General features: G+C 54.6%; 1 protein-coding gene across 1 annotated transcript; it reads left to right on the top strand.

Annotated features, from left to right (window-relative positions):
• The first annotated feature begins 382 nt into the window (after nucleotides 1-382).
• LOC139436361 (IgA FC receptor-like) lies at nucleotides 383-3994 on the top strand. Its single transcript, XM_071207771.1, has 4 exons — nucleotides 383-538; nucleotides 2299-2531; nucleotides 2633-2828; nucleotides 3908-3994. The coding sequence occupies exons 1-4, from the start codon at nucleotides 383-385 to the stop codon at nucleotides 3992-3994; spliced, it is 672 nt and encodes a 223-aa protein (XP_071063872.1).
• The last annotated feature ends 12615 nt before the right edge of the window (nucleotides 3995-16609 follow it).

The following is a 16609-nucleotide window of genomic DNA, read 5'->3' on the forward strand; positions in this document are numbered from 1 at the left end:
AAGGGCCTCTCCTGGGGGAGCTCCAGGAGCTTCTGGGAGAGCCGTGCGGCTGTGCTCTGAGTGCGTGGGATCAAGGGGGCAAACGCAGAGTCGGGAGAGGGAGCCCATCCACTCGGAAGCAGTCTCTCGATGCAGGATTTAACACCCGGCAGGGTCCCTGAGAAAGCGTGACCCTGCAGCGGAACAACTCTTAGAAGCGGGAGGAGGACGGCCCTCACGAAGGAGGCGGCAGTGGCTGGGCTGCCATGGCAGACGGCGGGAGAAGGGAACAAAAGTCTTGGCGAAGTGGACGCCTCAGATCTTTACACTGCGCCCGGCAGGAACGCCTCCCAGATGACCACATTCGGTGAGACAGCTCGAGGATCCACTGAAACGGTAAGAAATGGCCCGGCGACACCCACTGTCAGCACTAAGGGTCTGGAACAAGGCGCTGGTCGGAGCTGCCGTAGAGCTGGGCTCACTGAAACACGGGGTGACGGGACCTGGAAACAAGCGGCCGGATGCAGCACTAACCTCTCGGCAGCCAGGGGAGCGCATCGTGAGGAGCGGTACATCCGCGGGCAGCCAGGGACCTGGTCCTCCCTTGTGGAGATGGTTAACAGAACATGGCAAAAACAAAGGGCTAAAGGGGTTCAGTTAGTAAATAAGAAGTAATCAAGAACAGATGATGGAGGGAATGGATGTAGTTCAGTGGTCGAGTGCCTGCTTCCCATGTACGAGGTCCCAGGTTCTAAAGCCATGATCCCTTGGTCAGTTTCTAGACCTGACCCACTTTTCAGACCCAGAACCCAAGGACTGAAAGAGAGGCCAGGAAGCCGAAATGCCCGCAATCTCATTTCCCAAATCCCGCCCTGAAGACAACTCTGGGCACTTCCAGGAGATGGAAAATCCAAGGACAAGTGTTGCTGGACTGGCTGACGTGGCCAGCCTGTCACCTCCTGGGGCAGAAGGAACGCCCTTTGCCCTTTCAGGTGTCACAGCTGAAGCGTCGCCCTGAGCTGCCTGCTGGAATGGGTGCCGGGGACCAGGGAGAAGTGGAGGCTGGCTCAGCCTGGCCCGCGGGCTCAGCAGGCCGTTTCCCCAGGCCCTGCATGTATAATTAGAACGTACAGACCTGGGTGTCTTGGCCTGTGGCAAAATAACTGCTGCAGCCCGGAGGGTCAAATGGGAGCTTCTGAAACTGCCTCCTCCCTTGAGTCAAGACAGTAAATCAAAAACGCTTTCATCCCAGAGAATATGACAGTAATTTGTACAAAGAAATTACAAAAGTAATTTGGAAAGACTTAAAGGAGGCATACTTAGTAGTCCCGTCACATCTCTGTTTAATCAGCAGACGGATTCTGGAGGATGACAGGGTTACTGCACTCTGCAGCTGTCGTGCCAGATGAGATATCTTTGCTAGACCAAATTAGCATATCCTCAGGTACATACCTGAGCGTGTACCTCGGTGGCCACAGAGCCGATGAATGTATTCTTTTTCATTGGCTGATTGACTCGGGGCAGACCACACACGTTCATAATCGTGCTCCAAGACGAAGCAAACGCTCCTGCTCCTGGCTTCACATGGTGCTAGACGGGCTGACCTTTGAAGACATCCTGCTGCCTGGACCAGGTGAGCAGGAAGTGGCAAGTCCAGGGCGGCCTCTGTACCACCTGCATCCCAAAGAGCGGGGGAAACCTTGCGAAGACCCCGGGGTGAGCCATGCCAGCTGTGGGGGGAGTGGTCTCAGAGTCGAGGGTGTGCTCTTGGATTTTGCACTTCCCACCACAAAGGGGGAAGACCAGCCCCGTGTGTCTGTCTGTCCTGGAGGTGGCACATCCCTAACCTGGACGTGGTGCTTCGACCACACACGAGGGAGCTAACACCTGCCAGCTTTGAGGAGACTTCACGGGGAGGGCTTGCAGCACGTCCAGGCTGACAGCAAGCAGACCCCACACCACCAGAGGGCCACGGGGCAAGAGTCACGCGCCGTTTACTCCAGTCCCGCTGCAACTTCAGGGAAAATCACAACACGGGTCCCCAGGGCTCCGAGAGGCAACAGAGACAAACACCTTTCCAGAGGCAGCTCTCGCCCTGACACCGGGCCCGGCAGGGACAGACGTCAGCGGCCAGCAGACGAAAGTGCTCCGCGCAACCGAGTCCCTCAGGCCCAGCACAGCCCCTCGCACGATGGAGCCGCAGGTCCAGAGCCCCGAGAGCCGCGCTGACGGGCAGCCCGACCCGAGGTCAGCCCCTCCGCGCCAGGGCACTCCTGCAGCTCACACCGTCGCCGCCTGGGACCCTTCCTTTGGGACCAGTCAACAGAGGAGAACCACCGAGAGGCCCACACAGGCGCGAGCCGAGAACAGCACAGCTGCAACCGAGGTCAGCAGAGCCCCGAGGTCAGCGAGAGCCCCGAGGTCAGCGAGAGCCCCGAGGTCAGCCAGAGCACCCGAGGTCGGCAGAGCCCCCGAGGTCAGCCAGAGCCCCCGAGGTCGGCCAGAGCCCCCGAGGTCGGCCAGAGCCCCCGAGGTCGGCGAGAGCACCCGAGGTCGGCCAGAGCCCCCGAGGTCAGCCAGAGCCCCCGAGGTCAGCGAGAGCCCCGAGGTCAGCGAGAGCCCCGAGGTCAGCCAGAGCACCCGAGGTCGGCAGAGCCCCCGAGGTCAGCCAGAGCCCCCGAGGTCGGCCAGAGCCCCCGAGGTCGGCCAGAGCCCCCGAGGTCGGCGAGAGCACCCGAGGTCGGCCAGAGCCCCCGAGGTCAGCCAGAGCCCCCGAGGTCAGCGAGAGCCCCGAGGTCAGCGAGAGCCCCGAGGTCAGCGAGAGGCCCGAGGTCAGCGAGAGGCCCGAGGTCAGCCAGAACACCCAAGGTCGGCAGAGCCCCCGAGGTCGGCACCCGAGGTCAGCCAGAGCCCCGAGGTCAGCCAGAGCACCCGAGGTCAGCACCTGAGGTCAGCCAGAGCCCCGAGGTCAGCCAGAGCACTCAAGGTCGGCACCCGAGGTCAGCCAGAGCCCCCGAGGTCAGCCAGAGCACCCGAGGTCAGCACCTGAGGTCAGCCAGAGCCCCCGAGGTCAGCCAGAGCCCCCGAGGTCAGCCAGAGCCCCCGAGGTCAGCCAGAGCCCCGAGGTCAGCCAGAGCCCAGAGGTCGGCCAGAGCCCCGAGGTCAGCGAGAGCCCCCGAGGTCGGCCAGAGCCCCTGAGGTCGGCACCCGAGGTCGGCCAGAGCCGCCCTGGAGAGACAGCGGTGAGCTGAAAGCCTCTCAATGGGCGGAACTGGTGAGACCAGGTACAGGCCCTCCAGTGTGTGTGGGAAAGAAGCGGTTTGAGCTCAGAATAAACGGGCTCGTGAGTGGTGTGCACGGCTTGCTTGGTCAGCGGCCTGGAAAGAGAAGGGCGTGAGGGTCAGGACAAAGAAGCCCGCTCGAGGCGGCGTGGGGTGTGGGCGTGCGGAGGACGTGCTGATGCCCGCCAGAGAGCACGTCCCACGACGTCCTACGTAACCAGGTGGACACAGGACTGGACCGGCTGACGTGGCCAGCCCGTCACTGGCACCCCAGGGCTGGCACCACGGGCACAGGAGCAAGCAGGACAGAGGCCTCTCGCGGCCCGACAGCGGCTGTCACTGGCCAGAGCCGATCCGGCCACTGCTGCTGTCCACACCAGCCGGCCGGCACGAGGCCAGCAGCCAGGCCCTTCTTTGGTGCCACCCCTCACAGCGCCAACCAGCCACCCCGCAAGCAGCAGCATGAGTGTTCCAGGCATGGCTTTGCGTCTCCTCCCGGCAGGGCCCCAACCATACCTTGACCTGAGGGCTTGCCGAGCACTCGATCCACCAGCACAGGGTCCCAGAGGACGATGCCCTAGTCCAGGGAGACTGTCTAGAGCCAGGGGTGCAAAACGGGCCCATGACCACGAACTCGTGCTACCCAGGCTGAGAGGGTGAAGGAGCAGCCTGCCGAAGCAGCTACTTGGAGGCGAAACATTGCAAAAATGGATGGCATCCTCCAGGATGCATGAGCACTCTAAATTAACACACTGCGCTTTTGTTGTGTCATCATCTTGCTGCGTGACTCACTTGTGCAGGCACTGGCTCACCGCGCAGTCACTCTGCTGCTCAGGCACTCGGCTCGCCACATGGGCACCCGCATGAGCACTGGCTCACCACACAGGCACCCATGCGGCACTTAGTTTGCCATGCGGGCACTCAGCTCACCACATGAGCACTGGCTCACCACACAGGCACTGGCTCACCACGCAGGCACTCAGCTCACCACGCGGGCACTGGCTCACCACGCGGGCACTGGCTCACCACGCAGGCACTCAGCTCACCACGCGGGCACTCAGCTCACCACGCGGGCACTGGCTCACCACCTGGGCACTCGGCTCACCACGCGGGCACTCAGCTCACCACGCGGGCACTGGCTCACCACGCGGGCACTGGCTCACCACACGGGCACTGGCTCACCACACGGGCACTGGCTCACCACGCAGGCACTCAGCTCACCACGCAGGCACTGGCTCACCACGCAGGCACTCAGCTCACCATGCGGGCACTGGCTCACCACGCAGGCACTCAGCTCACCACGCAGGCACTCAGCTCACCACGCGGGCACTGGCTCACCACACAGACTCTGGTTCACCACGCGGGCACTGGCTCACCACACGGGCACTCAGCTCACCACACGGCACTGGCTCACCACGCAGGCACTCAGCTCACCACGCGGGCACTGGCTCAGCACGCAGGCACTCAGCTCACCACGCGGGCACTGGCTCACCACGCAGGCACTTGGCTGACCACGCGGGCACTCGGCTCACCACGCGGGCACTCGGCTCACCACGCGGGCACTGGCTCACCACGCGGGCACTGGCTCACCACGCGGGCACTCAGCTCACCACGCGGGCACTCAGCTCACCATGCGGGCACTGGCTCACCACGCAGGCACTCAGCTCACCACGCGGGCACTGGCTCACCACGTGGGCACTGGCTCACCACGCAGGCACTCAGCTCACCACGCGGGCACTGGCTCACTGCCTGGGCACTTGGCTCACTGCGCAGGCACCCGTGCGGGCACTCGGCTCGCCACACGGGCACTGGCCCACCACGCGGGCACTGGCTCACCACGCAGGCACTCAGCTCACCACGTGGGCACTGGCTCACCACACAGACTCTGGCTCACCACGCGGGCACTGGCTCACTGCCTGGGCACTTGGCTCACTGCGCAGGCACCCGTGCGGGCACTCGGCTCGCCACACGGGCACTGGCTCACCACGCGGGCACTGGTTTGCCACTCGGGCACTGGCCTGCTATGCAGGCACGCTTTCTCTTCTTTTTCACCAGAAGGCCCCAGAGATAGAACCCAGGTCCTCTCATATGGTAGGTGGAAGCCCTATCACTTGAGCATCATCTGCTTCCCACAAATTATTACTTTAAGCAAAAAAATTTTAAGGTGGTTTACACAGGAATAGATAACCACAACAAAAAAATAGGGAAATAAATTTATAAGTCCTTTCATGCAGAAAATATCTTCATTTTGCAATCAAACTTTTGTTATAATTCACTTGGATTTAGAATTTTGTATTAATAATTACTTACTTTCAAAATGTAAAGGGCTTTTTCCATTATATTCTAGTATCCATTTGCTTTTATGGAAATTGGATGTCATTCTGATTAATGTAATTTTTAAAAATACTATATATGTTTTTATTACCAACTGATAATTTCTAGGATATTCTTTTAATCACCAATGGACAGAAATTGCAGTATGATATGTCATGGTGAAAATATTTTGTCTTTCATTGTGCTTGTTCCTAAGAGGGTAGTTTTAATTTGGAGTCCTTGTGTTCTTCAGTTTTTAGATTTTTTTTTTTCCTCTTAGTTCTTTGTTAATTTCTTTTTCTTGTTTTTATTCTTTGGATCCAAAATGAGTCAGTAGTTAGAACTTTCATATTGACCCTCTGAGTTTTATCACTTCTGTTATATTTTCTGTCTTGTTAGCTTTTGTTTGTTGATTTTTAATTCTCTAATTCTTCCTTTTTCAAGTATCTTTTTCTTCTTTTATCTATGCAAAATCATCTCAAATGTTTTGAATTTTTCGAAGTGTGTTATTTCTTACATTGTCTCAGTTTATTACGTTTCTTTCCATTCATTTATTTTTTTTTATTTTTTTATCCCCTCCCCTTGCGACTTTTTTTTTTAAAGATTTTTATTTATTTATTTATTTAATTCCTCCCCCTCCCCCGGTTGTCTGTTCTCTGTGTCTATTTGCTGAATCTTGTTTCTTTTGTCCGCTTCTGTTGTCAGCGGCACGGGAAGTGTGGGCGGCGCCATTCCTGGGCAGGCTGCGCTTTCTTTGGCGCTGGGCGGCTCTCCTTACAGGGCGCACTCCTTGTGCGTGGGGCTCCCCTACGCGGGGGACACCCCTGCGTGGCACGGCACTCCTTGTGCACATCAGCACTGCGCATGGGCCAGCTCCACACGGGTCAAGGAGGCCCGGGGTTTGAACCACGGACCTCCCATGTGGTAGACGGACGCCCTAACCACTGGGCCAAGTCCATTTCCCCATTCATTTATTTTCATCTCCTTAGTCTATATTAAACAGAATTCTTCAGATACAAAAAAAAAAATTACCACACAGCTGAAATCTGGAAACCAGGGGGTGGGAGCAGAGATGGTTTAACTTCCATCTCTCAGTGGCTCGCTGAGGAAGCCCAGGGGGCTCCTGCAGAAGTTGCTCCGCAGACCTAGAGGAAGCGAGAGCTCAAGCGGCACCAGGGGTGGACTGTGGTGGACGCAGCACTGTGCTGCCCACGACCAGGACGAGGGCAACGTCCCCCGGCGCTTGGGAGCGTGGCCAGCAGACCACGCCCAGCTCTCCCCGGGAGCTGTCTCTGGTGAAGAGGGGTGCCTCACCCAGGGGCACACCCCGTCCTGGGGCTTCCTCGTGAAATGACTGGTCGGATCCGGGGTAAGATGGCCTGGCTTCTCCCCCAACTCAGGACTACTCCGAGGGACCATCCCAGCTTCAAGTCTGCTCATCACATTGGCTGACGACTCTGTTGAAGTGCTGCACTGTCCAGTCGTGCTTCCTTCTCTCCTTCCCTGGGAGTCGACCCCAAGAGCCTTCCCTCATAAACTTCCACATGCCAACCTCCATCTCAGAGCCTGCCTCCCAAGGGAACCCAAACTGAGCAAAGACTTGAAGGAAGGAAGGAGGAAGGGTCCCCAGGCAAAGGGGGGAGCTAGTTCAAATGCCCTAAGGCAGAAACCCACCTGTGTGGTCAAGAAACCATACTGGAGAGAGCAGAGGCTGGGCCGGGGCGATTGCCAGGAGCCAGGCCTTGGCAGCCACTGGAGTTTGGCTTTCTCCTGCAAGGGACATGGGGCCCGGGGCTATAAGAAGAAAAGTTTCATCATCGAAGGTAAAATTTAAAAGAATCATTCCAGCTGCTGTCTTGAAAGAAGAGTTAGGGGGTTAGGGGTGGTCCCAGGGACCCTGGTCAGGAGGGCATTTCAGTAATCCAGGTGAGATGGGACCGCGTTTCAGACAGGGCAATGGTGATGAAGACGTACACACTGGCCTGAAGGCAGCGCCAGCAGATTTCCAACAGATTGGATGCAGCGTGTGACAAAAAGAAAAGAGTCAAGGATGACGCTAAGGTTTGTGCTCTGAACAACCTGAAGAATGGAACTGAGAAGGGAATGCTATGGGCAGAGCAGACGGGGAAGGGAACAAATCGGAGGTAGCTGTGGTTGCTAAGTTTGGGCGTCATTTGGTCACTTTGGGCTGAGCTGTAATTTAAATCACCTGCAGACAGTCATTATTTAAAGTCCTGACACAGGGTGAGACCACCAAGGAAGGATGTGTAGATGGAGAAGAAAAGGCAGAGGACTGAGCCCAGGTGCCCATCCTCAAGAGAACAGGCAGGAAGGAGGTTCCAGGAAAGAGGTGGAGGCACGGCCAGTAAGGGAGAAGGAAAACCAAGAGTCCAGGGTCCTGGAATCAAGAGGAGAAAGCGTGTCAAAGTGGGAGGAGGGCACAGCTAGACAAGAAGAGACACAGAGAAGAGACAATTAGAGACGCAGCAGACCAGGGAGCTGAGGTAGCGCAAGACAGTGAGCACCTCTCTCCCACTCCAGAAGGTCCCAGGATCGGTTCCTGGTGCCGCCTAAAGAGAAGATGAGCAAACACAGAAGGACAGACAGCGAATGGACACAGAAAGCAGACAGTGAGGGCAAACAATGGGGGTGGGGTGGGGGAACAAATAAAAAAGATATCTTAAAAAAAAAAGAAAAAAAGGTGAAAAGGCAGCCCCCTCAATGAGAGAAAATATTTGAAAAGCACATATCTGATAATGGTTTGATTTCCATTCTATATAAAGAGATCATACAACTCAACGATAAAAGAGCCAACAATCCAATAAAAAAAAAATGGGTACTAGACATTTCTCCAAAGAGGAAATATAAATAGCAAAAAACACATGAAAATATCTTCCATATCACTAGCTATTAGGGAAATGCAAATCAAAACAATGATAAGGTATCATCTCACACCACATAGAATGGCCATTATTTAAAAAGCAGACAACAATAAATGCTGGAGAGGATGTGGAGAAATAGGAGCACTCCTTCACTCTTGGTGGGATTGTAAAATAGGGCAGCCTCTGTGGAAGACATTTTAGCAGTTCCTCAGGAAGCTAAATTTAGAACTGCCATATGGTCCAGCAATTCCTCTACTAATAATATACCCAGAAGAACTGAAAACTATGACATAAACATTTTCACATGGATGTTCATAGTGGCATTATTCACAATTGCCAAAAGATGGAAATAACCCAAGTGTCCATCAACCAATGAATGCATCAACAAAATGTGGTACATACATATGATGGAACACTATGCTGCAGTAAGAAGAAATGAAGTTGGGACACATATGATAACATGGATGAGTCTTGAAGACATGACACTAAGTGAAGTAAATCAGACACAAAAGAACAATATTTCATGGTCTCAAAATGAACTAAATATGAAGAATTAAACACATGAAGTTAAAACCTAGAGTATAGGTTATTAGGAGATAAGAGGAGGGTTGAGAAGGTCTACTGATAGTTAACATATGTACAAGTTTTAATTATCTTGACTGTAAAAGTATGGAAATGGATAGAGTTGATGGTAACACATTATAGTGAGTAGCAGCTGGTTTATAAATGGGATTGTGGCTGAAAAGGGTAGTCTAGGGATGTAAATCTCAATTGAAAAAAAGCTAGAGAATAATCTAGGGACTGAATAACACAGTAAATCCAGAGGTGGATGAGAATTGTGGTTGATGGTACAGATGCAAGAGTGTCCCTTGTGAGCTAAAGCAGATGTACATCACTAGTGCAGGATGGCAGGAATGTGGAGGAGCATGGGAAGAATACAATCGGTGTGACCTATAGACTATAGGCCAAAGATGTACTGTGTTAATAATGGGAGGGTATGGAAAAAGTGTGTCAAATGATGCTGCGGACAACAGTTTGTGGTGAGAGTCTGATGATATTATCTCATAATCTGTAACAAATATTCCACCAGTGTGGTGTGTTGATGGAGGGGTGTTGTATGGGAATTTTGCACATGGGCAGGATTGTTTTGTAAGCTCACAACTTCTCTTATTAAAAAAATGAAAGAGAAAATATGTGAATAAAAACTTCACACAGACAAAAAAAGAATGGGAGAAGAGGAATTGCAAAGTGCATATATAGACTACTCTTTGGATGAGTTCTGTTGCAATGAGAAGCAGAGAAATGATGGGTAGTGATAAGGGAAAGAGTACTATTATTTTTCCCATTTTATGGATGAGGAAGTTGAGGCTTAAGGAAGTCAAGCACCTTGCTCAAGTTCATTCAGTGAGTGAGCTGTGATTTCAATGCTGAGCTACCGAAGCCTATATGGTATTTTGGAAATTTAGTGTTTCTCAACATATTCTGTTTCAAAGCTGATGAAGATTCCTGTAGAGAAGATTCCTGACTATATCTCTAGTTATTTCTAGGAGGAAACCCCAGATCAGAAGGTGTACACAGGCACCTGATCCACGTCACCGCGCCCTGCGCACAGGTGGCAGCACGCGCGTGTTCTCAGCAGCTAAGGAGAACGTCTACTTCCCACTGCCAGCACGGTGGCACGGGCTTCTGTCTCCTCCCCCCTTAAATGCATAAGTGAAAATAATATCACCTGTACTTGGCCCCTCTCGTCAGGAATATTTTATCTCTTATTGCAACTTGTCAGGGTTAGATGGTAAACTGTGCATAGCTAGGTGGAATTTTAAAAATATCTTTAGGATAAGAAATTAGATCTTGGGTGACTTTTGTGTTCGAAAAACCATGGAAGAGCTAAGATTTTAGGAGCTAAAACTTTAGAAAAAGGGTGTGATAGAAATTTGGAGGCCAGGTGGAAGGTGTGGCTGTTTGACCAGGAGTGAGGAGAGCATCCAGTTCCAGGCACCCAGACGGTGCAGGGAGAGGCAGGGAGGTCCCTGAAAAGCAGACTTTGGGAGCCATCGTTCCGAACTTCGCCACTGCTGGAGCTTGCCCCAGCCAGCCCTGTGCCAGGGCCTGGGAGGTCAGCTGATAACTGGCCCTGGCACTTTGGAAAGAAGCATGTTTAGTTATACCAGTAATACATAGTTATAGTAGAAAGACTAGAAAATAGAGACAAACAGAAAGCAAAGTAATTATACCAATAGAAATTCCTCCAACTGCCCTCTCAGAAAATTGTTATTTACATTTTTCTGATTTGGGTTTCCAGATTTTTCATTGAAAGTTTTATATTATAATGTATGCAATCTATTATTTTTCCATTCATAGATTTCGAGCATCCTTCCAGCTTTCTAATCAGTAAATGTAGATCACTGTCATTTGTAACAAATTAATTTTCATAAAATTCCTGTGTGGATAATTTTTTTAAAATTTGCATCTGATTTATTTTTCTTCTTTATTTTCTTTTAAATGTTACATTAAAAAGATAGGCGGTCCCCAAACACCCCCCCACCCCACTCCTCCCACATCAACAATCTCTTCCACCATCGTGGCACATTCACTGCACCTGGTGAATACATTCTGGAGCACCGCTGCACCACATGGACAGTGGTCTACATTGTAGTCTACACTCTCCCCCATTCCACCCTGGATAATTTTAATTAATCCCTTACTTTTGGACTTTTAAGTTGTTTCTCAGCTTTTTACCACAGTAAAGAAGACTGTGGTCAACACTGAAGCAGGCTGGTAAGATAGGGAATAGATGAATCTGGAACCCCCAAGATGGCTGCTAGAGGAACCCCTCCCCCGGGATTCTGCTACTCAGAACAAAGGCTTCTTCCTGGGAACAAGGAAAAGTCCCAGATGGTCTCTAGAAACTTCATCATTGAGTCCTCACTAAGGAATTGATGGGTGGGGTAATCAATCCAAACAGCAAAGAGCTGGAGCCCCCTCCCCTTCCATTAGCAAGGGGGTGGAATAACTAGCAATTTAAAAGCAAACCTAGAGGCTTGCTCGCCCGCTCTCTCTCCCTGCTCTTGTCTGCGGAACTGTCCTCCCTCTCTGAGCCGCTGTCCCCATTTTTCCTCCGCCACGTGGCCTCACAGGTAAACCTGGGACTTCATAACGCGGAATTGTAGATTGTACATTAGCGCTCTTCACCCCTTTTCATCCCCTTCCTCACAACCTGGGAACCCAGCTCTGTTATCTTCTGTTATTTTCTCCCATTTCTCTTCCCTCTCTACCTGAATAAATTACTGGCCCAACTCATCAGGCGTGCTCTTGAAATTCATTTCTCCAGCATAGCCAAGAACCTAGATAAAATCTGGAAACAACACTACTGCACCATGTATTGGGGTTCTTGTCCACTATTGCCCTAGGATCAGTTCTAAGAACTGGGGTTCCTGGGTCAAAGACCACACATACTTACGGGGCTTTTGAGATGTATTCCTAATTATCCTATTATTTCCTAAACTGCGTCATCTCCGCAAGAGTTCTAGCTCGTAAATGATCATTGGTTTTCACGCAACAATACCTGCGCTGAAACGAGCAAAAGAAGTTACACTTTCTCCTGGGAAGAACATGCAGTTCCCCAAGCAGGGATATTACTTGGAAAAGACGATGAAACCCGAGAGCAGTGGAGGGAGGGGCACGTCCCGCCTCAAACGTCTCGGAGTAGGTGGCAGGGAAGGGGACCCGCGCCTCCAGAAGCTTCCATCCGGCGCTGCTGCCGCTTGTGGCGGCTGCGCAGGCCAGCGCTGCTGTCCCACGCGGCCTCGCTGGCTGAAGAGACGACACCCCCGAGGACGCCGCAGCCGAGGCGACCCGGCCCGCGCGCGCCCCGCGTCCCTCCAGAGGGCCCGCCCCGCAGGCCTGGCCTCGGAGCAGCAGGCGGGCCTCGCCGCAACCCCGGGCCCTGGCCCCGCCCCCGGGCCCCGGCCCCGCCCCCGGCCCTGGCTCCGCCCCTGGGCCCTGGCCCCGCCCCCGGCCCCGCCCCGAGGCCTGGCTCCGCCCCCGGCCCTGGCCCCGCCCCCGAGCCCTGGCTCCGCCCCAGGCCCTGGCTCCGCCCCCGAGCCCTGGCTCCGCCCCGGGCCCTGGCTCCGCCCCTGGTCCCTGGCTCCACCCCTGGTCCCTGGCTCCGCCCCCGGGCCCTGGCTCCGCCCCCTGGTCCCTGGCCCCGCCCCTGGCCCCGCCCCCGGGCCCTGGCTCCGCCCCGGGCCCTGGCTCCACCCCTGGTCCCTGGCTCCGCCCCCGGCCCTGGCCCCGCCCCCAAGCCCTGGCTCCGCCCCTGGGCCCTGGCTCCGCCCCCACCGCGCTCGACGCCGCTCTCCCGCCTCAGCCTCCCGCTCTCCCGCCTCAGCCTCCCGCCCTCGGCGCCTCCGCTCCGGCCTCGGGTCTGGCTCACGTCCCGCCTTCGGCCCCAGGAGGCCTCCCTGCCGTGGCCGCCCGGCCCCAGACCCCTGCCCGGGAAGCCCCCGGCCGCTTCTCCCGCCCTCGAGGCCCCGCGGCGCGCTCCCTGCGGCCTCGTCTTCCTCGCCTGTGCTCCCCTGGAGTTTCGTCTACGCTTGGAAGCATCGCGGGCTCCCCGAGGACTCGGCCGAGTGGGGCTTAGGGACACGGGTGGAACTGCGCGGGTCAGAAATGGATTCCAGCCCCTCGCTCCCCCAGAGCCAGAGCGGACGGCCCGTGGGGCGGGTGGGCCCTGCCGGCTCCCCACGGCCCCCTCGGCCTGCGACGCCGTGCCTCCCTGGGGGTGACTCTGCCTCTGCTGGTTGCAGATACCCTGGTCCTGGACTGCCCGTGCAACCACCACCGTTCACCTCCCTAAAACGCTGGTGCTGGGAGAGAGCTGAGAAGTTGTCAGCTCCGTTCCGAGCAACAACGGTCCAGTCTGCGCCGCCTGCGGAGGTGCTGCGCGGGGACGAGTCCAGAGGAGCGCTGGAAGGAAGCGCAGAGGGGACTGAAGCCCGGGGGCCGGTCACGAGGGGCCGGGGGCGGGGCCGGGAGGGTGGGGCGGGGCCAGTGCTGGTCACGCCCATGCCGGGGCGGGGCCAGGGGCAGGTCACGAGGGGGTGGGGCCGGGGAGGGTGGGGCGGGGGCCAGTGCTGGTCACGCCCATGCCAGGGCGGGGCCAGGGGCAGGTCACGAGGGGCCGGGGGCGGGGCCAGTGCTGGTCACGCCCAGGGCAGGGGCGGGGCCAGGGGCAGGTCACGAGGGGCCGGGGGCGGGGCCAGTGCTGGTCACGCCCATGCCTGGCCGGGGCGGGGCCGGGGCCGGGGCTGGTCACGCCCGGGGCAGGGCCCCAGAAGGCAAAGGCCTCCTTCATAATTTGGCCCGAGGCCCTCCCTGAGTAGAGCACCCATCCCAAGTTCTCACTTCCAGACATCTCTAGTAAGTCTCCTAGCTGCAGTGCCAGAAAACTCCCAGGTAGTCTTCCAACTTTAATTCATCGTAATCTTAAAAATAAATACATGTCTCACGGCATTTTTAAGAGGGGTGGGTGTTTGATGAAATAGAATGAATGACAATATGGTGTCACAACTCAAGAAAGTTTTCATATTGCTACTTTAGCGTTTCCCAGTGAGTAGGAGTTTGATGAACTGAAAAATGAAATGGCTTCCAAGTCGCTGTGCCCTGCTTCACCATCTGCAAATCCAGAACCTTCCCTCTCTGCTGAAGCTCCCAGCCCTGGGCGAAGGGACCTGCTCAGCCTCTCCGCCTTCGCCTGCAGTGGAAAAGGTCGTTAAAGCAAAGTTAGCAGCCAGCGGGTAGCAGCCCTGGCCCCCCACACCGCCCAGCGGGTCGAGAGGCTGCCCTCAGGCTCTGTGGTCCAGCGTCCACTGCCCCAGGAACAGATGCGCATGACTGGCTGCCTGGATGTGGAAGCTAAGGGGGAGCCCAGGACAGCAGGTGCTCGTCTCACAGGCTCCAGCCGTGCAGAGGCCGGCCTGACCTGCAGCCCCCCACAGAGCCCACAGGAGGTAAACCGTCCAGCCCTGGGAGATGCCTGCTGCAGCTTGTTTATGCTGAACCACTCACGTGGCCCCAGCCCACCCAGAAAGCCATGAGTGCAAACTAGAATCAGAGCGAGGGAGATGGTCCCTTCCAGGGCTTTTGTGTCTCTTCAGAGAGATCAAAGTATTGATTACTAGCCCTGGGATCCAAGGCAACTGAGACAACCCACGGGAGCTGCCTGGAAGGCTACTGATTTGATAGCAGAAAACAACCAACCAGAAAGGCCCCTTCTGACAGTTTTGCTGGGGTCAGAGGCAAAGATTGCAGATTCCTGTATATTTTCTGTTCTCCTGTTTCTCCTTACATATAGAATTCCAAGCTTATATGCACAGCTAAAGCCTACATTTCCAAGTTTCCCTGCCAATGAGATACAAAGGGACATTATATCTGGACCTTTCAAAAAGCCTGTTTAAGGACACTCACTCCGATGGGCAGGTCACCCCTTTTGTTGGCCACTTGCCCTTCTTCCTCCATCTAGCTGCCTGGAATGCAGATGTGATGGTTGACACTCCACAGCCCTCTTGGACTAAAGATGACCCCTTGGGGATGGAAACCAGTGCTAAAGAAGGTGAAGGAGAAAACCAGAAGCAGCTTGGGGTTTCTGATAACTTCTTAGAGCCACCAGGCTTGCCTGGACCGAATTCCTCTGGATTTCTTTCACTTGAGTGAATAAAACCCTTGCTTTTTGTTTTACAAAGTCGAATGGAATCCTCACTGGTGGCCTCTATTTGATAGAGGGACCTGGAATTTCTAACAAGTCAGAGCACAGGAGGCCTGTCTCTCTGCCTCCAGCACACACATCTAAGTGCATTCCAGTGTGATGAAGAAGTTTAGGGTGCTTTTTGGGTAGCACAGAATTAATGCCTGAATCCAATCCTTTGCTCTACAAACACATATTGAGCCTTCACCAAGTGCCACGCATCGAGCTAGTAATAGATGCATAGTCTTTACTCAAAAGGCTTACTGGGGGAGCAGATGTAGCTCAGTGTTGAAGGCCTGCTCCCACATACGAGGTCCCAGCTTCAGGCCCTGGTACCTCCTAAAAAAAAAAAAAAAGTGAAAAAAACAACTCTCATTGGGGAGCAGATGTAGCTCAGTGACTGAGTTCCTTCTTCCCATGTATGAGGCCCTGGATTCAATCCCCGGTACCTCCTCAAAAAAAAACACAGGCAATTAAAACAGACTGAGATAGATGATAGATAGATAGATAGATAGATAGATAGATAGATAGATAGATATAGATAAATAGAGATAGATAAAGATAGATAGATCGATAGATAGGTAGGTAGGTAGATACAGACACGTGTGTATGGGTGTGCTGTAGAGAGATGCTACTGCAGAGAGGAATTCTGGGCGGGCTTTTAGGAGCACGTAGCCTTGGGAAAGTCTTCCCAGGAAAAGCCGTGACCTGCAGAGCAAGCAGGAGCCAGTCCGTGGGGAGTGAAGCAGTCAGAGCAGGCCTTCCCCAGCGGCTGCATAATCCCGTTGCTCTCGGCAATTATCTCCCCACCCGGCCGCTGGTTCCTGCTGGGCTTGCAGTGACCTTGCAGTGATCGATGCTGGTGACCGTGCCATTACTGAACCCACAGTTCTTTTACCGCAATCTTTACTCCTTTCTAGTGCCCAGCACAAGGGGCAAATGTGCGTGGATCAGAAAGTCCGATCCTGTACCAAGAGTGCACGTGGGTGAAGGTCAGATTCTGGTTGGTCCAGATGGACAAGCACAGACCGTGTGATCCTAGCCATGGCCATGGAAGAGGGGTAGGGCCGGGAGGGGCCCCAAGATCTGGGTTCCCCAGAACCCAACTCGGTCACTCCCAGACCTGACCACACCAAGGCAGTTTAGATGTAGAGGGTCAAAGTTCAAATGAGACAGCATTTTGTTATAAGTAACAGAAAACAACAAAGCCAGTGCGGGCAAGACAGGCTAAGCCACCGAAGGGCAGGGCTCTTCTCCTGCACCCACTGGCAGGAAAGCGGCTTTGCCTCAGGAAGATGCCAAGGCAGTGTCTCCGTGTCTCCTCTGTGTCTCTGAGTCTGCTTGTCTTCCGATTCCATGGTGGGTCTGCTCTGCTCCCCTGTCCACGTGGTTAGAAAGCAGGCCGTGCC

Source organism: Dasypus novemcinctus, chromosome 13 (genome assembly GCF_030445035.2).
Source record: "Dasypus novemcinctus isolate mDasNov1 chromosome 13, mDasNov1.1.hap2, whole genome shotgun sequence".
Taxonomy (NCBI): Eukaryota; Metazoa; Chordata; class Mammalia; order Cingulata; family Dasypodidae; genus Dasypus; species Dasypus novemcinctus.